Source organism: Falco naumanni, chromosome 4, assembly GCF_017639655.2.
Source record: "Falco naumanni isolate bFalNau1 chromosome 4, bFalNau1.pat, whole genome shotgun sequence".
Lineage (NCBI taxonomy): Eukaryota > Metazoa > Chordata > Aves > Falconiformes > Falconidae > Falco > Falco naumanni.
Window position 1 is genome coordinate 79,048,180 of NC_054057.1, and position 26,587 is coordinate 79,074,766.

The 26,587-nt window shown below is 42.7% G+C and overlaps 2 protein-coding genes across 4 annotated transcripts in view; one reads left to right on the top strand and one right to left on the bottom strand.

The window, feature by feature from the left end:
* Positions 1-56: 56 nt before the first annotated feature.
* Positions 57-16,234, bottom strand: TMC7 (transmembrane channel like 7). 2 transcript variants are annotated; one of them, XM_040592993.1, is made up of 16 exons: positions 16,088-16,234; positions 15,644-15,890; positions 12,894-13,042; positions 12,379-12,546; positions 12,117-12,202; positions 11,443-11,588; positions 10,693-10,840; positions 9,068-9,238; positions 7,487-7,644; positions 6,464-6,581; positions 5,813-5,910; positions 5,312-5,495; positions 4,358-4,488; positions 3,931-4,086; positions 2,399-2,477; positions 57-1,207 (listed from the first exon to the last, which is right to left on the bottom strand). In XM_040592993.1, exons 1-16 carry the CDS (start codon positions 16,137-16,139, stop codon positions 1,148-1,150), a joined length of 2,151 nt encoding a protein of 716 aa, XP_040448927.1. In that variant the 5' UTR covers positions 16,140-16,234; the 3' UTR covers positions 57-1,147. The 2 variants fall into 2 exon arrangements, with proteins under 2 accessions (XP_040448927.1, XP_040448928.1); XM_040592994.1 differs by lacking the exons at positions 15,644-15,890; positions 16,088-16,234 and adding an exon at positions 13,366-13,495.
* Positions 14,087-26,587, top strand: part of TMC5 (transmembrane channel like 5) — a 40,566-nt gene continuing 28,065 nt past the window's right edge. The window contains exons 1-2 of one of the 2 annotated variants that reach the window (XM_040592987.1): positions 14,087-15,358; positions 18,591-18,711. The gene's annotated coding sequence lies outside the window, so the exon portion shown is untranslated. The remainder of the gene's footprint in view (positions 15,359-18,590; positions 18,712-26,587) is intronic. The other variant, XM_040592989.1, reaches the window with a different exon arrangement.

Below are 26,587 nucleotides of genomic sequence, written 5' to 3' on the forward strand. Positions count from 1 at the left end.
GTGACCGCGCGTGGATTTCTTTACAACGAAGCCAGAAAACATTCCAAAACATTCCATAGAGAGAACAGTTTCTCACGTATTAACTAACAGCGTACTGCTGCAAAATTCAAGTAACAAACACGACTCTGTACAGAAAACCCTCATGCACAATCTTTGAATGAAGAAAACAATTACCAGTCTACTCAACCAGCGCTCCGAGCCCCACGGCTCCAGCGGTTCACTCAGCCAGAAGAAACGTCAACTTGAACGATCCTGACACACACTTCTGAACGCTGTATTTCCTAACTGCAACTTAATTCTAAATATCCATACTTTAGAACAAAGAACAGTAGTCAAGATGTTTGTACAAGAATAAAACACAAGTAATAATGCCCTAACACATTTAAAAAAATAATTATATATATAAAAAAAAAAAGGCTGCTTCACAGCAGAGAGGCTGGCACCCAAGAGCAATGGCTTTCCCTGTGCCAGCCGTGTGCTGCTTGGTGACCTGATGGGTGGCCTCTTCCTATTCCCAGTGTTTATTCAGAGCTCTTTTATCAGCTTGTTTTCTCTGAACCATTTTGTGAAGTTATCCAGTGTTCAACTGCACTTGCTATTTCACAGCAAAATAAAGAAAGTCTCCTCTCTAAAAATATTTAGAAAACTGCTTTCAACCTCATGCCATCGTTTCTTCTATTTAAAAATACTGACCCACGCCTCTTTCTTGCTTTGGTTTTAAAAGATAAGTGAGTTGGGAACATGTGAAACCACACCTTTCCCCTCGCTCCTGAGTCTTAAAGCATCAATTGTAAGAGCAGTGCAGAATTCTTAAAAGTTTCAGTTCTGATCACATTTTACCCCAAACCCCTGAAAAAAAATAGGGACTTAAACCCCAACAACCCTGAAATTGTAGCAGCAATAATGTGTCCTACCATACAATTTCTGGGACAGGTCCAACACAGTATAAATGAACTAAATTTCCAGTCTTAGAAACTTTAAGGCTCACTAGCATAATCTAGACTAAGACCATAAGTGTCCATCACACAGACCACAGTGCCAGGGTGCTGGTCAGCTGCTCAGTTTTTAGGTGCTGCAGATGCTTCTGCTCTTATTTAGTGGTTCTGGGAGTTTCAGGAAGTCAGGTTTTTCTTGGGTTTCATGGTTTTCAAAGATGCCTCTGAGCTTCCGTTATCTTTCTGATCAGGAACAGCTTGTCACGACTCTCCTGGAAAGACACAATAAAAAGTGTGCTCTAGATGAACAGAAGTAGTACAAGTTCTCTATGAACAGCTCACTTCTTATTAGAAATAAATAGGTGCACTCACGACATTGTACCCCAATTAGTGGCTCCTGCACACTCTCAACTGCCTGAACAATTTTAAGTTTACAATAGACTTGACTTCGATTATCTCATGTTAAATCACATACTAAGAGTTCTGCATTGAGCCTAGTAAAACATCTCACACCCCTAAAAACTTAAAACCATGCTTCCACGTGTGGTTGAAACCTTCTGTGTATTAGAAGCCTAACAACAGTGGAATAAAAAACAGTGGAAACAAAAATAAAAAGCACACAAGGATTTTCAGAATTCCTAACTGATTTAGGGACCCTTGGAAAAGCAGTAAGGCTTTTGCTCCTAAATTCCTTACTCTTCAAAAATCTCTCTCCAGCTCTGTCTTTTTCTGAGGACAGGTTGTTAAATGCCACATCTAAAAGAAGAACATACCAAGAAATGGACTATTTCCTAAGAAAGTAAGAAGTCTTACTAGTGAGCTAGGCTCTGACTAGAGCAGTCTGACAGGCCACAGGATATGAATGCTGTCAAACATGGCAGAGCTTCTGATGGCCACAAAGAAGCATGTCTGCACCGGCATTGTTCTCCAAAGGACCAGTGACTTGCCCCACTATGAGTACCTGCTGCAGGCAGTGCTGGGACCTGCACTGTGGAGCAAGACCAGACACGCTGCGGCAGAAATACGGGCCTGGAGGGAAGAGTAGGGAGCTGGTGCGTGTTTGTGAGAGCAGAGAAGGGAACAGAGGTGGGGATTGTGTAAGATGGTGGAGGGGACAGGAAGCACGAGATTCAGGTTCTCGTTTGGTAGAAAAAAAACATGCAGATGGGTGGATTTAAGTAAGACAACAGATGAAGAATAGGGAAACCACTTCTCAGAGGTGTATCTCAGGCATGTGTGCTGCCTGATATAACCAGACCTTGCTGCAGCTGCAAGTGACAGCCAAGAAAACCAACCAGACCATACTGCTTTGGTTATCTTTCTTGTGTAATCTGTAAAACATCCTTCACTGCCTGTGCAACACCAAGTATCCAGAAGACTATGAAAACTGCTGTTCCTCTGTATGCCTGATTACTGACAACAAATACAATTTTAGGGTCACAGAAAAGCAGGTTACATCTTACCATAACCAGCTGCTCCCTCAGCTGCTCAACCACTCGCTTGTGTGCTCCAGCCAAGGCAATAAAATAGAACATAACGAGGCTGCAAACAACAAACCAACATTACTTGTTAGCGTCGTGTAAACAGAATTAGTCAGGAAAAAGTTGTTACAGGCTAGAGGAATTGTCAGTTTGTGCATTTGCTTCAGATGAGAAGCTGCTGGAATAAAAAAAAATAATTTAAAATTCAAAATACAGTTGGGGTAGGCTGGGCACAGCTCCGCTCAAAAGCATCTGCTGAGGTTATCTGTGCTGCCAGCAGGCAGGGAGAGTACTACGAGAAACACAGGTATGGCCACTTTCAGACATTACAGGTTGTGTTCTCTCTCTCTCTGGTCAGTTCCTGCCCTGCAGGAAAAGTGTGTGTATGGGGGGGTTGCTCCTCAGAAATTTACTTTAATGAGGTTTCACTGGAGTAACTCTTTGCTCCCACTGGGATTTCTCACTATGGTAAACAGCCACACATCAGTATTGCAGCCATTCCTTACAGTGTATATTCTAGATGTAATCTGTGACCCTGATTATCCACAACACATTAAATGATGAAGAGCAGTAGCAAGAACTAGAATGGCACAAATGCCTATACAAATAATGTGTTTTCTTGTCCAAATAATTAGTAGTAGGGTAGCAGTGCAAGTCATCCTCCACCTCTTACACAGGCTTTATGATAAAATAATAAAAAAAAAAAAAAAAAAAAAAAAACCAACCAAAAAGAGGACTTGTCATTTCCCATGTATGCAATAACAGGCTCAGTTCAGAACACATAAACATGTGTTATGGAAGACAAGGCTGGGTGGACTCTGAAATAAACTGCATGGTTTCTCAAGCGTAGAAGTTGTAGAAAGGATCATGTAACAAAGCCCCAAGATCTGAAAACAGGCAGGTTAAACCCAAATGCAAAAAAATCCATTTAAACGTTAAAAAAAACCCCAAATTTTTACTGCAGGAGTGACCAAAGACTGGAACAGGCTGCCCAGAGAGGTTCTCTGAGAGGAGTCTCCATCTTCAGAGATATTTGAAACCTAACGGGACACAGCTCCTGAGCACCTGCTCAGGACCCTGTTTTCAACAGGAGGGTTAGATTAGATGACCTTTGCAGATGACTGTCAATCTTAAAAAAAAAAACCTGTGATCCTACATTGAATTTTATCATACAGAATTGACTGTTTTGAGGACTCTGATGCTGTTTCTGTTTTTTTAAAGGTTTGTGGATAGGATTTGTGATGACATGGCTTAAAATGCTAATTTGCAGAATGATTCACAGTTGACTTTTGAGAAGGACAAGTGTGGGATATGGGACATGCAAGAGGAAACAGAATTAAAGCTAATGAGTGTGACAACATGAGCAAAGACATAAGAGCTCAGGATTCATATGGGCTTTGATGCTTTTGACTGCAGGTGGAAGATCTGGTCTAATAGTTGTTTGGTATCAGCTCAGTAAGGAAGGAAATGAACTACGCAGCTGCATGACTGAACCAGGTCTCTACAGTACTCACCAAATGACCAGAAAAAAAGGCACTGCAAAGGCTTCTGATGCTATGCCATAAACGATCTGCTGCAGACCTGTTGGAAACCCAAGCACTGTATCTGGAACAACTGCCCATGAAGTGTTAAAACTCCTGAACGGCCCACATGCTTTGGAGGAGGGGATACTGTCAAAGAAGCAGAACAGAAAGGAGATGCTACACCAAAATGTAAAGACAACATAATCCAGTGCAAGTTCAGCACCATTTTGCTGATGGGCTAAAAGTGTCCTTTGTCTTAAAAACTGTAATTCTTAGTTCTTATAAACAAGTTATAATTTTATTTATTATACACTGTATATTTTATTCCAATTTATCATTCCAAAATAGCGTGCCTGTTTTTAGGGAACTGACAACTTAGAACAGATGTCAACTTCATAGAAATTAAATTGTCACTTACTATGCTATGCTGATTCCCAAAGGAATAAAAGCCAAGAGGAGCCCAATCAACAGCACCACCAAGAAGAAAAAATTGGAACTTGATGCTCTGATAGGCTTAGCTGCAGGTTTACGTGTGTGTATCAAACTGATCTGAAGAGGGAAAACAAGCAAGACTGTTATGAGGACATCTGTATACATATGTCCAAGTACACTTTCTCCACCAACTCAGTATTCCATTCTCAAATATGCTGACAGCTACCACCTAACCAACACTCCTTTGACATACATGGACTCAAAAAAGAGCTAAGGCAAGAACACTTTACATTCTGGTATAAGTCAATGTCTCCTATTTTGAGTAAGAATTTGATCCAGAGGGCCTCATACACTTGCACAGAGTCAACTGGCACAATCATTTGGTATACAATCCATATCACAAGCCTTCAGCTTTGTTCTGCCACATCTTCACTGGGTACACCCCCTCTTGTAAGAACTAAAACATCAGTAAGGATTTGATGCACAGAAGTAGCTGTGTGGTCACAGAGCAAAGCTTCATATATGCAGAAACTACATCCTGAACATCCAACCCAGCTTGTATTTTCCATTTTGCTTCCAAATTTTTAGCAGCTTGGCAAAATTTTGTCAAAGTTCTAAGCTGTGTTGCTAGTAAACAGATCATTGCAGAAAAGTGATATAAACTAGCTTTATTACATAAAAAGGTTTTATTAAAAAAAACCCTGACAAGTAATTGAAGAGGTAGTTATTAAAATGTTGGTTTGCTTGATTTCAAAGCAAAATTCCACCTTCTCCTAAACCCAAGAAACCTACAGAAAATGGAATGCCACTGCCTATATTTCCAGTACACTGCATTCTGGGGTGTTTTTAGGGGTTTTTGTTTGGTTTAAATCAACTGCATACCTATATTACAAAAGCCACAGAAACATGTTCGATTTTGTTTACCACACCTCCTCATTACCTTTTTAATGTAAAATATGATGAAGTATTTTATAGTTGCTATTGCAGGGAGAAGTGGTGAAAAGAAGGTTCCAATCCAGCAGATAGTCTGCCCATAAATGATTTCCAGGACATTGTCAGGAATTCCAAATTCCGGCAATCCACACCACTGAACTGGCTTGCAAGAGCAATGAGTAACTAACAACCTAAAGCCAAAGAACACAATTAGTTCTAGGTTAAAGTTATAGAGCTTAGCTGAATTCTAATGCATTTGGAATACACAGATATTTAGCATTTAATCATTAAGCAACGTAACAGAAAAATATCTGAAGAACAAAAGACTCAACTATCAAAAACTACACAGCCATCTGAATAGCAAAGTACTCAAACCACCAGAAATATGTTTGCATTTTACTTTAAAACTGGTAATCTGGTTAGAAATATAGGGAATTAATAACAAAAAAAATAAAATGTGTTTCATACGCCATTTGCAAAACTATGCTTAAAAAGCAGAGATACTTACTTTCTAGGAAAGTCCACAAACAGGGTCATAGCAAGAATTATCATAAAATCAAATATCATCAGTTTATACATTTCTTGCCCAACTTCAGATTCCCAGCACTACAAAAACAAGCCAGGGAAAACAAAAATGGGAGTCTAAATAAGTGAAAAATAAATCTATCAACCACTAAAGCAACAAATGTCCCAGTCAGTGAACACCATAAAGTTCAAATTGTATTAACTCCCATTTCGAAATTATTTAAGTGTTTCAGAGCTTCTACACCAAGCTTTTTGTTTGTTTGTTTTGTTGGGGTTCGGTTGGTTGGTTGGTTGTGGGGTTTTTTTTGAGGAAAGGCCATTTATCTTACTGGAGCAAAAGGCAGTAACACAATTGTCTCCAAAACAGAGCTACCTCAAACAAGCGTCATGGTAGTCAGAAAGTCTATGCTAAAAAATAATCTGCCACTGGACCAATTCTAATTAGTTTTAGACAAACAAAAGATATACAGAAGAACTGCACTGGTTTGCACTGAGCAGAAAGAATCAGCACCAGGTATAACATGAACAGCAACCCCAGGTCTGATTCCGAATATCTCTAGACAAGCAAGTCTCATGGAAAACAGATCTCTATTCACATGTTCAGGTGATTAAAGACCAAGATAAATCTGCTTACAGGATAAAGTTCGTAATTGTATCCACAGGCCTTACACTCATCAGTGGCACAGTAGGAGATGTGACTCCACAGCGAGAACAAGAGAACACCGATATTGGCCAACCGCACAAAGACACACCTGGAAGAAAGGCAAAACCCAATCCCAAACCAGCCAAAAAAAGAGCTGTTCTAACGCCTGGCTCACCTTGCACAGGAGTCCCAGGAAGGCTTGAAACACAAAAGGGTTGTACAGAGCTTTAATGGAACAGCCAGCTAAATAATAAACACATTTCTTTCCATAGTAGTAAGTTAAATTGCTTTTCACCTTCCCTGCTTGTTTCTTTTCTCAGTATGGTTCCCAGATCAGTCATTTCAATTGCAGATCTTCATGCTGCAACCGGCTGCGATTCTCCCAAGTACAGTTTGAGAGGCCAGATGACAACACTGTGTGCAGCATCTCCCTCTCATGTGGCTTCAGGCCTCCAGAGTCAGTAAGCCAAATTGAAAATACACAGCACAGGGGCTTGCAAAGTTCAGATGCTTCAACCCAGATCTTACTGCTTTAAGGTGCCAAGCACCCGTTGTTCATGCTCTCACACTGAAGTATCTTTTAGCCCCAAAATTTTAACTTGTCCCTTGAGCTACGTCATGCTTCAGTCACTGCTGTACACACACATTTGCTCATTCAAGGAACTGCTGCATGCAAAGTGGTATGAACCCACAGCTCTGCAGCCACAACTTCTCTACTAACTATTCAGGTTGTTGAAGATGTCCAGATCACACAGCTAAATGGGACCGAGAGAAACACCTGGACGCTGAAATGACTGCTCTGTACTGTCTTCAAAACAGGGAATTGCTTCCAGATTTAAAATTAAAATTTCCAACTAAACAAGTCAAACAACGCCTGCTTGGCTTCCAGTGCCCAAGATCCTCCAGTGCAGAGTCCAACCTCTCTGCTCCTTGATATTTCAACATTTACAATACTTATAACCTGCCAAGAACAAGCTGTTGAAACATCCAAGGCCACAATAAAAATGTCTTTACCTCATGAGTGTCAGCCTGATTTCAAAGGCTGGTGAATAATCTTCAAATCTGATCAGAAATGAGAAGATCTGGGGAGCAATGAAGTTGGCCAATGTGATCACCATGGAAGGCAAATACTGCACTAAGAGATTAGCTTGGAAGTTCATGTTATTGATGTCCTGTACAAGAAGAGATGAGAGAAAGACAATAAAAAAAACACACTTCCCTGCCATCACGCTCTCTCCAGCTACTCGCTAGCTTCTCTTGCCCAGGATTCAGGTAGCATCTTTTACCCTGTCTTCATTCTCTGCCTATATTTGGAACTACAGGCCTGACCACTGCTGCCTACCTCTGCAGTTTGCTGCTACACACCCTTGCTTTCTCCTGCTCCCTTCACCAGTAACTCCCTTCACTTGCAGGTATGAGTATTTCTGTGCTTCCCCAAAGCTTCCATTTGAAGAGGTTCATCTCACCAAGGCTTGTGTCTGACTATGCTGTCTAACCCAGCACTAAGGCTACCAGCTTCTACACCTACGTCAAAGTGCAGACTTTTCAAATTATTCTCACTGGTGCCAAGCAGCTCCCCTACTTTCCTACCATCTTAACAAGCTCCTCTACCTACTCATTTAGGCAAGGTCAGGTTATCAAACTTTATACATAAAGCCCACAGTAAGTGAAGCTGTTTTTCAAGTTGTTCAGTGTTGTGCCATCTTCTTTCTCTGCCCTCAAACAATACCTCTGACATGCCTCTTAGTCCCCATTTCCTGCTTCTCTCTCCGCAATCCTGTCAGGTTACAGAACAGTTAGGTCCACCATGAGCACAGCTTTCCCCATGCACAGCCAGAGCCCATCACGTCGAAAGGTAAACAGAGGGGACAGAAAAAGTGTGGTCCCCATTCGTATCAGGCTAATTCAATCCTGGGGTCCTACAGAGAAGTCAATTACTGTTGCAAAACTGTTGAAACTATTATCTGCTCTTGTTATGCTTCTGAATCGCTCTTTCCATCTGCCTGTCCTGCCAGGAGTGAATAACCCCCCTCAACCTGAATCTTCCCACTACTGATGCAAAAAACCTTTCTTCTGCAAAGCACTCCATGTTCACAGCCTTCCTGTTTCCCCACACCACTGCAACTCAAGCCACAATATAGATCCTAATCTTTACTCCCCTGCTGTTCATTTTTGCACTTGAGCAGTGAACCAGACCAAGAAACTGAACATGATGAAGTTCGTTTTAACCAGATCAGTTCCGTCCACCAGTTCACTACCCAGACACAAAAGTGCTTGTACTAGCAGATCACAGTGAGGTGAGAACAGTTACAGGGGAAGGACAGTGAGGGCTCCTTTTATGGACAACTGCATTAGCTCCAAGGCACACGACACTGAAGCCTCCACACCAAAGGGAGACATTGCTGGGGAGTTTTTGCACATGGTTCTTGACCTTTCTCACTCCCTCCTAAAAAAATTCTATGCCTGTAGAAAGTGTTTGCAGATCCCTTGCATGAAAGGTGCTATATTAAGATACGTGACTCTTTCACAATATTTCCTCTTGCTGTAATCACCAGCCCCGCTTTAATCTGCCTTAATGTCATATCTAATACTTACATTGGAGTTTTCTTGAGAGAAGACAGTTGCTCTATAAATAGAGTAAAAACATCCTGACAAAACTGCAATGACAATTATGTTTATAAATATTCTCAGAGAGTAGATGCGTAGCTTTTCTTTCATTGTCCTGTCAGCTATTTTTTGCTTCAGTCTTTCTTCCTCCAAGTCTGTCTACGAACAAAAGAAAAAGGATGTGTAGCTTTCTGGTACAGCATAAAACATGGGGGAACATGTTTTCTACCTCTGGAATGTGTAAATCCATAGCCTGTTCTAGGAGGGTCACTCCACCACCTGCCCAAGCACACTGAACTGTGAGTGCCTCTTCATTGACACAAACAGGTCCAGGCAGCAGGGGCAGATCCTGTGCGCTCAGTCTCCTCAGGCTGAGCACCCTGCAGCCAGACAAGTGTCTCATAATCCTCTTATCTCCACTGTATCAGCAACCTATCTCCTTGAGGACAAAAAGATAACTGCTTTTTTATCGTGAGACTTATCTCGGATAGCTTGGTACTAAACATTGAATCAGGTAAATGAGCCCACTCATCTCATTATTTCTGCAGGTGAATAACCCGTCCTCACCCCTCACCGCTATGGCTCGAACTTCGTTCTCCTACTCTTTGTGAAGAAAAACTGGAAGATGGCACAACAGCAAGAAGCAAAGTCTTGAGCAGCTTGTCATGTGAACGTGATGGATTTCACCTTAGCTGAAATACAATATTGCCTGTGAAGGCAATTTAACCTGGGCAAACCCACAGATTACCCAGGTATTTTCTGAGGACTTATTTCCATCAAATAGTAATATTAAGGGGCGAGTTCTGCTAAGGTGTGAGTTCTAGAGGTAAAAGTGCGGTAAGTTAAGGAGGTTCTGCTTATATGATGAAACAAGATGACCATGAACTTGAGCAGCAAGCAGCTCACTGTAATTTATTAAATCTGAAATTACTGCTTTGTGGTTTGAAGTGGAAATATCTTTTCAAAGGTAATCGTATCACTACACAAATCTCTGCTTCCAGTGTGCAGAGAGCAAAGAGAAGGTACTGGTTTCAACAGAAAAGCCTTTTAGGCTCTTTTCAGAGAGCTTTACGATGCAGGAAATCCACTAGCTGCATCAACATTTGTATGTGCGTATGTGTCAAAGACACCTAGCGAAAAACTTCCAGTATCCTTCTTACTGCAACAGTGCTCTCAAGTTGTATGAAGAGAGTACCATCCAAATTTTACCCCTCCCCCAAACTACTGCCCTACCACACTGCAGACTTGTAACCCAGAATACTCAAACTGATTCCTGACAGTACAAGGGGTTTGCCCACAGCTGAGATAGCTTTTCCTGTTGGATTATGTAGAAACTAACACAGGAAGCGGGACTGGAGTGTAAGGAAGAGGCAGATAAGCAACAAGCTAACAGGCCCATGGGGGAAGGGCTGTCAACCTCAGTGCCAATCCTTCTCACGTTGCACCACAGTTCTAACTAGCCACAAAGCATGCAAGAGGATGTGGGTTGCCCTGCTCCCAATATAAAATACTTCAATCCTTCTTATTCCATTATCTGCAAAATTATACACCTCTCTTTTTTAGCCATCTAAGCTATTTGGAACCGTAACCATAGCAAAATGAAAGTTACTCACTTGGAGCTCATATTGCAAGCTGCGATGTTTTAGCTGTGCTGCATTTGGATCCGTAATGCAGAAGTCCCAGCCTGCAAAAACTTTGTTACAGTAACTCTGAAATTGATCTTCATCATGCACCAAGTTCTGCTTAAAGCCTTCCACAGACCTAGAGAGAAAAATGCAACTTTACTTCATTCATCAAAACATGCATTTTATCCACAGAAAAAGAAACCACACCTCAAGTGACCTGGCTCATCAAAGACTAAACGACATCCCACCCCCCATGACCAGACAGCCACATTCGCTTTACATTAGCGAGTCTCTGGGAAGCTTTCAGTGTGAAGTTCTGCAGCAACCAAAGTCAGCCAAAGCCATGACTGACACAGGTTACTTCCCTCCCCGCTTAGCTACAGTCATACCTTCTCACCTCACCCAGCGCTTCTCTGACACCGCAAAAAGCCGGCTCAGAAACCTGAGATGATTAAAGAAAAACCCAAACCCAAAAGAAAATCCTCCAACAACAACATATAGTTGATGGTCTTTTATTTATATATATGCATACGTATGAAAAAATAACTTTAGATTTATTTATTTTTATTTTTTCCCTGGGTTATTTTCCCAAACACAGACAAAGGCTACTGTGGCACTGCATCCTCAAGCAAAAGGTTTCCCATTTCCATATAAAAAAGTTCTAGAACGCAGCAGATTTCCTACAAGGAAGAATCCAATGTAAACTTTGCAGTAAATAAATCACACCAACATCTTTACCTTTTTATTATCCAGAGGAGACTTAATGCAAGGTAGGCAAACGTAGCCAGCAGATATGCTAGTGGCAAGTTGTACCTCAGGATACTGAGCCATGCAGCATCTATTGTGTAATAGCCATAAAACAAAGTTGTCGCTTCAAGGAATCCCTGAGAAAACACAAAGTTTAAATAGAATTTGTAACAGTACTAGCAACTGCCCAGTTAAATCCAACTGGGTATTAAGCAATCATTTTGTAAATTTAAAATTACTATCGGGCCTCCCAGCAAGCTACAATAGTCTGTAGCTTCTAAATACTGCTACTGCCTCTACCAAACTATAATGCAGACACTATGTGCTTAAAATCCCTCCCCTCTCGAATAAAAGAGCTCTGTGACAAGGCCACTGAGACTCTACACAGAGTGCACAAGCAGCAGTGTGCTCCAGAATATGTAACACTCAGCAGCTGGGGAGGAGAGGCGCAGGCTGCAGCATGTGGCCAACCAGGCCTTGGGGACACTCAGTAAGAAAACTCTTCTCATAGATAAAGGCTAATTCTACCCCATTGATGCATATGCCTTATCATTTTTCAAAATTATCACAGTTGCATTCCCCAAGTAAAATGTTTTCACATTTTACACGTTATGCGAGACACAAATATACTAACTAAAAAAAAAAAAAATCATCTAATTACTTACAGTGCCACTGAGCAAATCTTTGAGGTAAGTATAGAAGTAAACAAGTCCCTTATTACCACTAGGTTTATAAACTGTGCAGTGAGGCTCTGTCAAAAGAAAGGCAGGAAAAGCCACTCAAATGGTAATGCCCATTAAAATGCAAGATCCAGTTAATTCAAACATGGTGAGTTCTTATTTAAAATGCATTTCTTTGTCCTGGGAGGTGGAGGAGAAGCTAATGGAAAGGGCGAAATCATACAAAAAAGTACACAAAGATGTTTACCTATGTTCTTTGGAGGAATTTTAGCAAAGCTACTGTTGAATATTCCATATTTAGAAATGACGCTGGGAAGGGTAACAAAACTGAACATCAGGATAAAAATTATAAAATTCAGCAGGACCAGAAAACGCAGGAAGGAGAAGTAGGACTGGATGCCAGTACCAAATTTCCCTGGGAATAAAAGAAACATGTGCCAATAATTAAGACAATGAAATCATTAAAAATTCATAATGAGCAGATTATCATTTCAGTTACATTGAGTTACCTGAAGAAACATTACTAAAGCTATTTTTAAGTACCGCAGGCTTTTAGCAATATAACTGAAAATATGATTTTTTATTAATTTCCTCAAATATATTTTACTCTACCACATCATGGATTTCGCATCAACAACAGTAAGAGAAGCAGGTAACTTCTTAAACATATGCAGTTACATCTGAAACTGTGCTCACACATCTAAAACTATTAATAGCAGAAGCAACTTTAAAGAGGAGAAATCAACACCAGGCAATAAATACCTTCTATGCTGTGAATATCATGTCGCCAAAGCTCCAGGTAAGACGACAACTCCTTGACTTCATTGAGAACTTTTTTCAATGATTTACTGCTAGTTCTTTTCCACTTGTTCCATCCAGACACATATTTTATATCAGCCTGCTGGCAGTCCCTAAGAATCAAGAAATATGGTTACAAGAAAAGCACACAAAATAGTTTTTCACTACATGCAATAGGGCCTAGCACAATGGAGCCTGGCTGCAGCCTTCAAAGGGATAGCATAGAGGTAAAAATTGGAGTAACATACACTAGCTGTCCCCATCTGTTCCTTCTGTCAAATGTGACATCAAGTTAATTCAAATTTAGCAAGTCCTCTCACAGAAAACACCTACCTCTCTTGGAGAAAAAAAACCCATCCAATTAACAATAGCACAACAGAGAAACATATTTCCAGTGAGATCTCGGGGGAGTCGCCACTAATGATTTCATACTTACAAATGGCTGGAAGACAAGATTCCTTCCTCAAAACTTCTGACCAGAGCACCTTTACCAAGAGGCTCTTAAAAGATGTCTCTAAAATATTTAGCTTTCCTCTTTCGATGTTATAAATTCAGCTGTTCAAAATAGAAAGTTACTCTTTTTTTTTTTGTAGAAAATTCACAGACCTCAAAATCAGAATGAAATGTCAAAATATGTTGTGGAAAAAAAGCAAGAAAAAAATATCACACTATAAAGAGGCATAAATATTTAATCTATATTTTTGTAACTTCAACTTTTATATCACATTCCAGTATGCAATAGAAAACTAATGTTATTCATTTCTAATTACTCAGGTTTTATATCATTTTGAAAAATTGGCTGGAAAGTGCCAACTCAACGAATTTGATAAAGTATCTTTCTGCCACCATGTGTGGGGGTGTACTGTTCTAATAAGCTGCCAACAGATACCAAGGATGTACCACAAACTGTCTACAATTTTTAATCACTTCTCACAGGTTTTCATACTACATGCATATATTTGCAATTTTAACAACTGCTGCATGGTCAGCAACAGCATCAAGGAGACTTCTGAGTTGCTCAGAGTTTGCATTTCATTTTTTAAGAAACCTTAAAAAAAAAAGACAAAACTTCCCAAGATTGACTTGTATGCAGCAAATGCTGTTCCAGCCTCTGCTGCCACTGAGGAAGAGCAGCAGCTAAGCACCCATGAGGACACCATGCTAGAATAGAAGACAAAGGTTTAAATTTAAAGGGCTTTGTACACAATCCTACTCAAGTGCATAACCGACTCACCACTACACCATGCCATTACCGTGTGTGCTGTATGTTGACATAATTTCCATATCCTTCTCAGCTGAAAGTAAAATAAGCATTTTGGCTACATGCAACAACCCTGTTTGCAACAATCAAACAGGCTGCAATGACCTCATCTGTAAGTCTAAATACAGCTACTCTCAAAAGAGTTCATTCTGTTGAAAACTACAGGCTGTAGCATGTAGGTGTTTTAAACCAGACACTTTGGAGAACTATTTGGCCTGTGTTTGGTCTGCGTTTTAAGTAGAGGCGTGGGCTGCATATTCATCTGTGTTACAGAAGTTGAGTGTTCAGCTTCCAGGACATTTGTGTCAAGCACTTTGTGCTGGCAGCTGCTGCACAATACGCACAGATTACTGACGAGTAGAAATGCCAAGAAGCCCCACCAGAATCTCTCGGTGCTGAAACGTGTAAACAAGCTTGGGACATCCCAACTCTGCTCCTGACAGGCACAATGGCCACAGGACTGCAGTTCTTTTCTCTTGAAGGACTGAGCTTTAGATAACCAACTTCAAATAAAAATTCAACGTATCGAGCACTTTCCTTTATGATGACCTGGATCTTCTGCTGTTCCTTGCGTACAGGCTGTAGGGTTAAACTTAACGGCGAGGTCAGGCTGTGACCTGTTCCCACCCCCCTGCAAGCCCGTGTAGAGCACCAGACATTAATCGTACTTTCACCTCTCTCCTGGTTCCTAACCACAACTACAAAGTACCTGATTTAAAGGTGTGGCTGTTCTCTGCCAATGTAAAAGTACATGCTGTCCTCTCTCTCCTCAAAGGAGCTCTCAGCCTAGCAGCAAGGGATGCGAGAGCAAGTAGGGGAATGAAGGCAGGGTGAGCGAGGCACCCCCCTCCCTCCTGGGGGCTACCACCGGAGGGGCAGGAACCGGGTGCAGCTCACTGCAAAGAGCAATTTTAGAAGGGATATGGGAAAAATAAGAACTCATCCTGGAAAGCTTCCCTTCACCTGTACTGAGCCGCACCCGAGCGAGCACAGCGTATTTTGTGAGACCTGCTGATAAGGCACAAGAGCAGCACTGGCACAGCAGAAAGGGGTCTGATGTGATAACCCACAGTGACCCTGGAAAGCACGAAATGAGGCCAACAAACAAAAAAAAAAAAAAAAAGAAGGAAGTTAGGAAGGCAGTGAGAAACGTGTTGGGCTGCTGCAGGTAATTCCGTTTTGACTCATTTCCTCCTGTTCAACCTATTGCCCCCCCGGGCGGCGCCCCCCCCCCCCCCCCCCAGGGCCCGGCGGGAGCGGGCAGGCCCGCGCTGGAAGCCCGCCGCGTTCGGCACCGGCACCTGGGCAACTCCCGGCCAAAGCCACATGCCACAGGGTGAAGGAGACGAACCCCATCCCGCTTCAGCCTGTGCAGTGCATAGGGAAAGGGAACTGAAGAAAAAAAAAAAAAAAAAAAAAAGAAAGAAAGGAAAGAAAACGTGCAAAGATTAACCTTAATTTCCGCTTCTCCGCGATGCTCAGGGGGTACTCCCTCGCGGGGCGGGCGGGCAGCTCGTCTCCCTCCGGCTCCAGCCCCCGGGCTTCAGCGCTGCCGAGCCGCCCCGAGCCCCGCGGCGCCGCCCGCCGCTCCTGGGTGCCCACGGCGGGGACGCGCCGCCTCAGCGCCGACTGGTAGCTGGGCAGCTGCTGCAGGAAGCCCGCAGGTGCGGCCCCGCGCGGCTCCTCGGGACGGGAGAGCTCTGCGAGGGGGGAAGCACGGCGGCTGCGGAGCGGGGCTCGCCACGACACCGCGGCCGCCCCCGGGACCCCGCGGCGCTGAGGGAGGGAGGCGAAGGCGCGGGCAGCGCCGCTCCCCGCCCCGACCGGCCGTAGCCCGCCGGTGGGTGCCCCCTCCCCTACTGCGCCCCGCTCGACACCTGCCCCCCCGCGCCCTTACCGCTGCCCGCCAGCCAGCCCGGCGCCTCCGCCGCGGCCCCGCGCTCGCTCATGTCTGCGCGGGAGCAGCCACGGCTCCGCGTCGGTGCCGCCGTTTCCGGGCGTTACGGAGCCGGCGGGGTTGCAGCTGCCGCGGGGCCGCGGTTGCTGGCGGAGCGGGGGCGGGGACGAGGTTCCCAGCTCGGGCCGCCTTCCCCGGGGCGCCTCGCCCGCAGGGGGCGCCCGCAGCCGCTCACCCCGCGGTCGGGGCCGCGCTCGCCCCTCAGGCGGGGGGAGTACGGTGGGGGCAGGCCCGGTGCAGGCTGCCCTCGGCCCGGTGCGGGGGTCGCGCCGCGGGGCCCGCTGTGAGGGGAGCGGCGGAGGCGGAGGGCGCGGGCGTGCTAGGCCTCTCCCTGCTGCACCGGCAGCCCTGGCGTTAGTCCTGGTACACCTCCTTCTGCAGCATTGCCTGGTACCGTTGAACTTGTACGTTTAAAGAGAAAAGGTTCCAATTTTGGGACATTGGAGTCTTTTTATTTCTCTTACCCAGGGCTTGCTTTAAAAATACCGTGGCGAAGCACTGCGGGGTGTAAACATTACAGCCGCAGCCCTCCCCTCAGGCTGAGGCAAGGCCCAAGCCCCCACACGCAGGGCTGTGGGGTGTTCACATTGCTGGGCGCCTCACAGATGTTTGACTTAGAAACAGGCTTTGTTTCAATGTCTTCTGCTAGTTAAATGTCTGTAGTGGTGTTTGGTGCAGTAAAAACTTCTTTTTAAAGTTAAGTTAAAGTTAAAAAACAATGCTCTGATACTTGGTCAACTCCTGTTAGTTTGTGACCCCAAACCCCCTAGCTGGTTGTGAGTGACTGGGCTCGGTGGCACAGGCCATGCTGGAAATGTCACCATTTTACCCTGAATGTGAAAACAGAGCATAAACTGGAGCAAACGAAGGAGGTGCTTGGGTCTCCTTCTCCATGCGGCAGTGAGGGTGGGGTTTTTGTGTTAAGTTGTAGTAAACTTCCCTGAGAGACTTATTTCTTGGCATAATTCTTGCCTTTAGTATGAAAATAACAGCATGTGTGATGAAAAAGAAAACTTGAGTAGTTTCAACAGAATTATATGTGGAGGGGGATAGGCATTTCTAGCTATTTCTTACTGTGTTCTACTGGTAAATCAATAACTTTATTTTTCTGAACATTCCTCATCCATTTTCTGCAGTACTTTAAAAAATAGGTCATTAGTTTTCTGGGTCCTGAAGGCATCCTATCAGACATAAGCATGTTTCTTGACTTCTTTCACTTGAGTGGCATCAGCTCAGGCATATGGTTTTCTAACTGCTTTATTAGCAGTAAGAATCTGTGTGGATAATCAGGTTTCGTAATAAAACCATAAAATTTTATTGATAAAAATGTAAGTATGCAAAATAATTTAATGTACATGTTTATGATCAGTAACTTGATGTATGACTGGTAGAGAAGAAAGATACATCTTAAGGGCAATTGTTGTGAAATACAGAGATGTAGAATTAAAGCACAGGAACTTCCTTATTGCACTGAACTACACTAAAAAAAGAAACAGACCACTTTTAAGTGTTCTTGCCTTTGCACTGGTAGATTGGTCTAGAATGTAACTTTTTTAGCTATTTTCCCATAAGAATGAGCTATAATTTGCCCTCATCTTTCGATAAGTCACTCTGTAGGCTAGTACAAGAGGCAGGAATTCAAGCCTTTTGCTTTTTTCCCTTCTCCTTTTCAGAGATCTCCAGAATGATTTTTTTTTTGTTTCAGGTCGGATTTTTTTGTATAGCAAAAGCTGATGTGTGGCTGGCTGCTGCCCTCCCAAAAGGCTGGGCTGTATTTCAGCTTGGAGAGCATGCAGGATTGGCTTGTTTGTAGGAGAGCTGGACACCCCAGTGAAGCCTGCTTACACCGGTGAATTTGGTTCTGGGTTGAGTGTCACATTTCCTGAGCATTGTTCGAACAACTTCCAGTTGATCATTCCTGAAAACTCAGGAGGTGGAAATTGAAACCCCTTGGCTGCATTATTCAAAAACCATTTAGTATTGTTCAGCATTTACGCTAAGTGTGCAATTCATATGCTGGATACGCATGCATATTGCACCACCAGAGCCCAAGTACCCACTTCCATTGGTTCCTTGAAGCCAAGGAAGCGTGGGTTGTCTTTGTGTTTGGCTGTGAACATAGAGCAGGGCCAGCTGTGTCTTAAATAGGAATACTTATGGTTTAAGAATTCTCTAGGGGTGTCATCTGGGGTGTCAGTTTTGCTTTCTATTTATGTTCCTTTTCTTACTGCTAAGAATACAAAGAAGGTAGGTGAGTAATACACTTGTTTAGTAATTAAACTCTTTCCAAAACTCTGTGTGCTAGAAAAAGTATTGGGTTAATGACCCTGTGTAAATAAAGACTGGAGGAATTGAAACAAGATTGACTTCCCTAGGAATTTTGTGAGAACATTCTCTAGCCTCTCTTTTCTTTTTGTTGTTTTTTGTTGCTGTCGTTGTTCAGTTGAGAAAGCTGTTTAGACACTTGGAAATGTTTCAATGAATTTTATGGATCCCAGAAAGACAGGCATGCTGAGGAGGGAGAGAATGGATGATTCTGCCAGAGCCTGACCAGTCACATGCAGGTAGGTTCATCTTGTGCATTATTTGTCCAATGTACCTTATTCACAAAAGCAGTATTTTTCAGTCTGTGCTGAGCATGGAAGCCAGTGCCATGTACTGTTTCCCATGATGCTGGAGATCTGTCTGTCACATTTAGTTACACCATCCGTTTCAGGACACTTTTTCTTCCTCTTGAAAACGCCACAGCTCAAAAACACTTCTGAACATTCAGGGAGATTCTGAATGATTGTTTTAATTTTGGGGGAATGTTGTGTTTGACTACCCCCGTGCTTTGCCCTGTGGCCTGTGCAGCATGCAGGCAGCTTCTGGATCAGTCCAAGAGATCTGCAGACAAGTCCTCTGCAGTCATGCCAGGAATGTTGCTTTGGGCAAAATGTAGTCTTAAAGTAGTACTAGAAAACTTCACTTAAGTCTATGTTGAACGTGTCTGGTATAGGATAGATGTGTTTTACCGAGTTTAGGAACTGGGAAAGCACTAGCCATTTGGTAAAAGCAATCCTCAGCCATTACAACAGCACAGCTTCTGAACATGGTGCCAACTGGTTTATTATCAGTTGCCCACTGGCTAGCAAGTTAAATTCACTTCTAATTCAGAGGCTGACAGGGGTAATTTTCATTTGTGGTTTTGTTTGTTTTTTTTTAATCTCGCTGACCAGAGAAGTTACTTGGGAATAATTGCTGGAAGTTTTAAGATGTGTGTTTCTCTGGGGAGGTAAGATATGCCAAAATGGTGTAACAAGCTACGTTAACACAAAAGTGGTTGAGGTTTTGTAATTCTGTACAGTGTTAGCGAAAAGGAAAAAAGTAATGGGCAGACCACAGATCTGGGACAGTAGATCCAGTCTTGTCCTCACCCTGTTTCCCTTTCCACCTGTGCCTGTCCCCGGTGGTGGCTGTTGGGCCCCACGTTCAGTTTGAGGATGCCTCTTTGTTCAGAGGACAGCATAGCCCTCAGGAAGGGCACTGGGCACCAGCCTGGCAGTGACTGTTGCGTGGTGGTGGGTGTGCTGTGGTAACCCCGAGTCCAGCTGGCAGCATCCAGCTGCAGCAGAGTGAGTTAAGGTAATGCAGGCATCCCTGCTGTTATAAATTGAGACCACAATTGATCATAATCCAATTAAAATTTTATTAATTATAGCAAGTAGAATATGAGCAAAGACAGCGCTGGACGGCAGGGGAGTCTGCGCTCCGCCAACTGCCGCCCTGAGCAGTTTAAACAGTCCTTTTTTATACTCTTTACTTTCGTGTTTATGAAGTAGTGGAGGTGTTAACCCCTTACTCATATATCTTTATATGGGGTCGTCTATCTTGTTTCTGTCTGGCTGTTATCTTCTCTTTTACAAGCAGCATCCTGGACATCTGGCGCCTAGTCTTTACATTATGCTTAACATAAATCTTAATAAACAATATCCTAGTCCATAGTTTCTTACAATCCCCCCTTTTTCTTTTTATCCTATTATTGTTTATTAGATGCTACTTTCATTCTCGGCACTGCAAATAAACCTTTTTCCACAATCCCAACATTTATCATAACACTCACAAGGTAATACGTCACAATTGCAATAGGCGTAGTTGGGTAATACATATAATAATAACATACAAAACCAAAACTTAAAAATAACACTTTTTCTTAACACGTTCTCCTTTTTTTTTTTTTTAATGCGTCACTATCATGGCTAGACTATAGGGATTTCGCATGCGCGGTCTTTCCAGATTTTTCCAGCACATTCTGTGGGGCTTTAAAATCGCGCATGCGCATGTTCAAAGGTATACACGGACCATTCGCGTGATCAACAATGGCTACTGCGCGCCCAGATGAAGTCCCAAACCCCTTTCCCGAGCTTACCGCTCCGGTAAGTCTGTTAATGGTAACATTCATGGCACTATGGCCAAATGACAGGTCCCAGTTTTCAATGTAAGGTTGTTTTTTTTTTTACCACCAGACCACCACGTCACTTGCCAGAGAAGAAAGGTCTAGAGTGGACATTTCGCCCTCTGAACATTCTGTAAGGTGAGAGTTCTCAAAACGTTTAACCTATATGGTTCATTAGAAAGAAGATCAAAATTTTATATATATATCTTTTTTTTTTTTTTTTTTTTTTTTTTTTCTTTTTCTTTTTCCTGTTGCTGTTTAGGCAAAGGGTGCGTTTTTCTGTTGTCTCACGTCAAGAACTTATGGCGGAGGTGAAAAAGTACAAAAGGCGTTTCCATATCGTCGTCTTTGCGTTCCTGGCGCTTGTTTTTATTGCCATTCTATCCTTTTTTTTACTCAGCCTACATTATTATCTGAATTGTTAAGAGTCAATTGTTTCCAATTTCTTGTTGGCTATTAAAATGTTATTTTGTGTGTACATTTTGTCATACTACTCGCATTTGTTTAACGCCATCGGGTGAAACCATAATAGCAAATTGCATGTTAGTTATAACGTGTTGAATTAATCTTATAAACATGGAACAACACATGGCAAAAACAATAATGTGGCTAATCCACATAACAAATAAAATAGGATTCGTTTTACCCAGGGGCTCACGAGAAGCCAGGAAAACAAGTCAATATTCGTCTTTCCAAGTTCAGACGGGAACATGGGCTAACTTCCCTGTCTCTGATGCGATTTGTTTAACTACCTCACCATTGTCATCAATTTTCAAACAACAATTGGAAACATTTACTTTACCACAAACACCTCTTTCTTTGGCTAGCAAGTAGTCCAGAACCATCCTGTGTTGATAAATTGCATTTAACATCAAAAGCTTTAGCTGTTTGATTAATAATAATTTCCAAGACAGCCTGTAGACGAATGATATGATTCAGATTGTAGATAGGTTCTTGAGCGCCGTTAATAAGTTCATTAGGATTCCAAGTTGCAGGTTTATAATACTGTATGATACGTTGGGGTGTCCATTCATTTAATAAATATTGGTACCCCCCTCAATTCTTGGGAGTCTGGAAAAATCAACTTGCCACTGTTGCCCTGGCTAATTTTCAAACACATTTCACATCGCTGAGTCACCTGTTTTATTACAGTATACAAGTTCTGCCCTATCAATTTCTGATTTAGACTTATATAAATTATCAGCTCCCCAATGCATCTTATTATGTTCTATTACGGCTGTGGTCCATATTAAATTGGATGGTACCACTATACGACCATCCCTCAAATAAGTCCACTTATTTATTTTATCATTCATGTCCTGAATGACCTTTAAGTTTTCTTTAGAATAATTTGGCTCCTGATCCGTACTTACAGTTTGGATTTTACCGTCTGGTATTAAGGATAATTCCTTTTTTCCTCCTCCTCTACTACTTGTATGGCTTCATGGTCGGCCAGGCGGTTTCCAGTTTCCAAATCAGTGCCTTAATGGGCCATCTTATGTTCTTCCTTCCTGGACGACCCTCTTATAACAGAGGGGGCCCTTCCTCACATCAAGGTCTGGCATGGCATATGTCCCCACCGCTCAACGCCTACTGGGTTGCAGCCAGCAGCAGAGCTCAAGATCTTTCTTGGCGGCAAACACAGAGGCCAACCCAGTCTTGCCCTTGATTGTGGTAGGAGGCACTTGACCAACCTTATTCCTTGTACTTTGTTGTCAATGCAGAGTTTCATCTGCACATCCCATAACAAGTCACAGTCATGGTAAAACACAGATTTACATTAGTAGAACTACTACAGAGTGTATTTTATTTTAGTTTTTTTTTTTTTATGCAATATTCCCCACAGCCTTGCTGACCAAGGGATATTGTTTTACCTGAACTAGGCAGGCCTCCCGTTTATCATTTCTACTGTAACAGGGAAAGCATTTTTTCCTTACCTGGAATTTACTTCCAGATATACCTGGTTAAAGATTTCTTTTACTTCAGGGAGGTCCTCTCTTCCACTTTTCTGTTGAATTAAAGATAAGCTCAACATTTTAGTTAATTGATCATTTTTAACTTTTGGTTTCATTTCCCCTTCTTTAAACGTCTAGATGTTTTAATAAATCTCTTCCTAACAAAGATTTTGGAGATTTTGGCATTCTTATTTGTTTTCTTAGTTTGTACTTTAAAGGTTTCAGGTTATTTTCCTGGCGGCCAGCAGCTCCCACAACTGTAACAAATTCTTTTCACTGAAGTTTAACACCAAATAAGTTGGTTTTATATTCACCAACTTTTCTACATCACGATTACCTTAGTAAAAATCAACTCGAACCTTTATCCAGTCCTATTCACAACTGACTTTCAAACATCTAAATTTCCCCATCAGAGATTCACCTTTACTCTCCTCAGACCCGCTGCCTGCCCTAGAGGGGCTGTTACCGGTCCTGTTGTGCTGCAAATGCTGCAGCAATCGGGGTGACATTGTCAGGTCCTTCTGCTCAATCGTCAGCAACAGCAACCCCCTCCTCCCCACCATCAGGAGGATTCGGGGCAGGAGATGCTGTTCCTGCTCTGCAGGTTACACAAGCCTGCCTCTGCAGCAGCATTTCTGCTTTAACTCTTTCTTACCCTGAATGCAAATCTGCTACTTGTTGCTTGTTGCTTTAAGTCTGTGTTATTACATATCAGCCTTCGCAGGCAAATAGCAAACACCCTGCCGTGCATTCAGCGTGACTCAGCCGCACCTTCGAGGGGATACGGGGCTTTGTACAAACTCACCCCAATACTTTAACACTTTCACAGGGTTTTGTTTTTTTACTCTCCACCCCCCCGGCTTCAGATCTTACATACATTAGCACAAGTTTTTTATCTTACAACGTGTTTCATTCTGGTTGCTCCATAGAAGGAACCACAACCTCCCCTCTGATCCTTTTGCATTGCTAATATTAAGGGATCTTGTGGAGCTAGGTTAATACCACACTCTTTTGCCACTCTGGGTGATTCCTCAGAGTGAAAAACATACCAGCATACATTACTTCATCCCATTTTTCCTCTCGCCTTAAAAATAACATTAATTTTAGCAAAACATTATAATTCAGTGTGCCGTTTAAAGGGCCATTTTCTCTGTCCCCTAACTTAGACAGGGGCCACCACTGATTGCAGTACTTAGCCAAAGTTCTCTTATTCACGCTTCCCCAGCTGCCCCCCCCATTTCCTTCCAGTGACCTTTCTTACTATTATCTCAATCGCTATCCCAGCCACAGAGACTCTAATTTCACTTATAGCTCTCTCTCTTATCCCAAGGCGTCCAAACCTTACAGTCAGGGCATTCAATTTCTTGTCGCCACCATACATATAATAATTCTTTACACCATATACACTTTAAAACATACAGAGGTTCACATTCACCCCTCGGATGTTCAAGACAATAACCACATACCAACATTTGTAATATACTGAATACAGAAATGTTCTCACATTTCCAGCATAAATGAATATAACAATTATTAATAACCTTGTAATTATTAATTAAAAGGCTACTTTTCTCCACATTCCAGCTTATAAAGCGGCTACCATTGATTACAATATTTTATCAATGTTTTCCTATTCACATTTCCACCAGCGGATCCTCCAATATCCCTCCAGTGACTCAAAACACATCCTAACGGGCTTTTCTTTAAAATCCCACCACTCTGTTTTCCTCCCATTTTTCCAGCTTACACTCACAGAACACACTTATCACTTACAGAATTACTACTTACAAAACGCAACACACAGGTATCTTTTTACAGCAACACCAAGAGCTCACTATTATTTTCAAAAATATAGCCAAAATCACAGTAACAATTATCAAAGTCAAATTCCACATTCCATAAATCCGGTAACCAAAATAAGCAACACTGCAGCTTGAAACAATGAATATTCCATTAACGCCTATACATATTCATTACCTGAACCCGCCTACCCTCGCTTCGTATGCTAATTAGCTTATCAGTCTTTCACGCTTGTGCAGATTCTTCCAAAAATTGTGGGCCGGGGTCTTTAGAATGTGGGCCGTGGTCTATGGGAGGAAGGCTGTAGGTCTTCCTCATGGTGTACTTTTCACCTTTTGCTCATTTGCAGTGTTCTTATCAGTCTAAGGTAATTTATGCCCTTGCTGGCCATCTGCTTTTCTTGCTTAATTATTTCTTTTACCCTTATCTGTTCTCTCCTGCTGAAGTGTTCCGCTAAAGTTTTTCCCATTATTTTGCCACAAACTGAGTTTTGAGGAGCGCTTGCCCTAAAGGTTGTCTGGATTTACCTCAGAGTACAGCTGAAGGGCTTTCCTCAGTCGTTCCAGCCACTCAGTGGGGCTCTCATCTTTTTTTTTTTTTTTTTTTTTTTTTTTTTTTTTTTTTTTTGCATTTCATTACATGCTTTATTGATATTCCGGCCACAGGGTACTGCTTCTCTAATCCCCTGAATTACTATAGTTCTCAGGTCCTGCATATGAGTTCTATGCACCGGATCCTGATTATCCCAATTAGGTCTTTGGAGTGGCCATTTAATATCTGCTTGGGGTCCCTGGGTTTCCTCGGTAGTAAATAATTGACAAAGGATAGATCGCATCTTATCCCAAGTATAAAGGTTTGGTCCCAGAAATTGATCTAATCTTTCTGCCACTCCGAGTGGGTCCTCAATTAAGTTTCCCATCTCGGTCCTTTTAAAATCTCGTAGGTCAGCCGAATTTAGAGGCACAGAAATATATCCGATCACAGGTTGAGGTCCCCCCATGGGCATTTCCCTTAGGGGGTATATTTGAGCTGCCCCTTTTTGACTTCTAGTTACGCGTTTAGGAAGAGGGGGAGACCCTTGTTCCGACTCTGGTGGGGGAGTGGGTGCTCTGGGGACCTCTGCAGGAGCAGGAGGAGAAATGTAAGGAGGGGGGGGTTAGAAGGGTTTCGTCTAACTCTCCCTTCTTTTTCTTTTGTTTAGTTTTTTATTTCATTCAGCGGGTAAAGTCTAGCTCCCGTTTTTTTTTAGCCACACCTCCGCATATTGACTCCCCTCCGGGTTAAGGGGTTTTTTTATTATTAACCCAGAGGTTTAATTGCTGTCTTACCCAATCTTCTTCTGACCCATAGACTGGCCAAAAGACATTTTTAGAAATCTTCTTCCCTCCCCATATCTTAGTACAATATTCTATCACTTTCTGCTTATCTTTCCCTAGGGTTCCAGGGAAATATCTCCAATTGTCCAAGATATATGCCAGAGGGGTATTCTTAGGTACAGTGGGTACCCTTCCCATGGGAGTCGAAGGCTTGCTGCCCTTCGTCCCCATCTTCTGGAATATCCACAAACATACACTCACTCGCTCCCCTTGTTCCTGGCCCAGTCCCTCGCGGGAGATGGGAAACGCAGTACTTAAGAGTCCGCACTCGCTTGGTTCAGTATATCGAACCTCTCACTCGTTATATTCCAGGAAACCCAATCCCGCCCGAACGGCAAACCTTGCGAACAAATTCACAATATACTTACGCGTCCTGCGTCTTCGTCCGGACTCCCGTGCACAGAATTTTTATGGGATTTTACCGGTTTCTCCTTTGCTCATTATTCTAGAATTTAGGTTCGTCGGTAAGGTTGGAGTAAGCTGTTGGTCGCGGGGCCGCGAAATGTCGCGGGGCGCCTCCCCGGAGGACCAAAGCCCACTGTTCCTTATCCGAGTCACGGCACCAGAAATTGTTATAAATTGAGACCACAATTGATCATAATCCAATTAAAATTTTATTAATTATAGCAAGTAGAATATGAGCAAAGACAGCGCTGGACGGCAGGGGAGTCTGCGCTCCGCCAACTGCCGCCCTGAGCAGTTTAAACAGTCCTTTTTTATACTCTTTACTTTCGTGTTTATGAAGTAGTGGAGGTGTTAACCCCTTACTCATATATCTTTATATGGGGTCGTCTATCTTGTTTCTGTCTGGCTGTTATCTTCTCTTTTACAAGCAGCATCCTGGACATCTGGCGCCTAGTCTTTACATTATGCT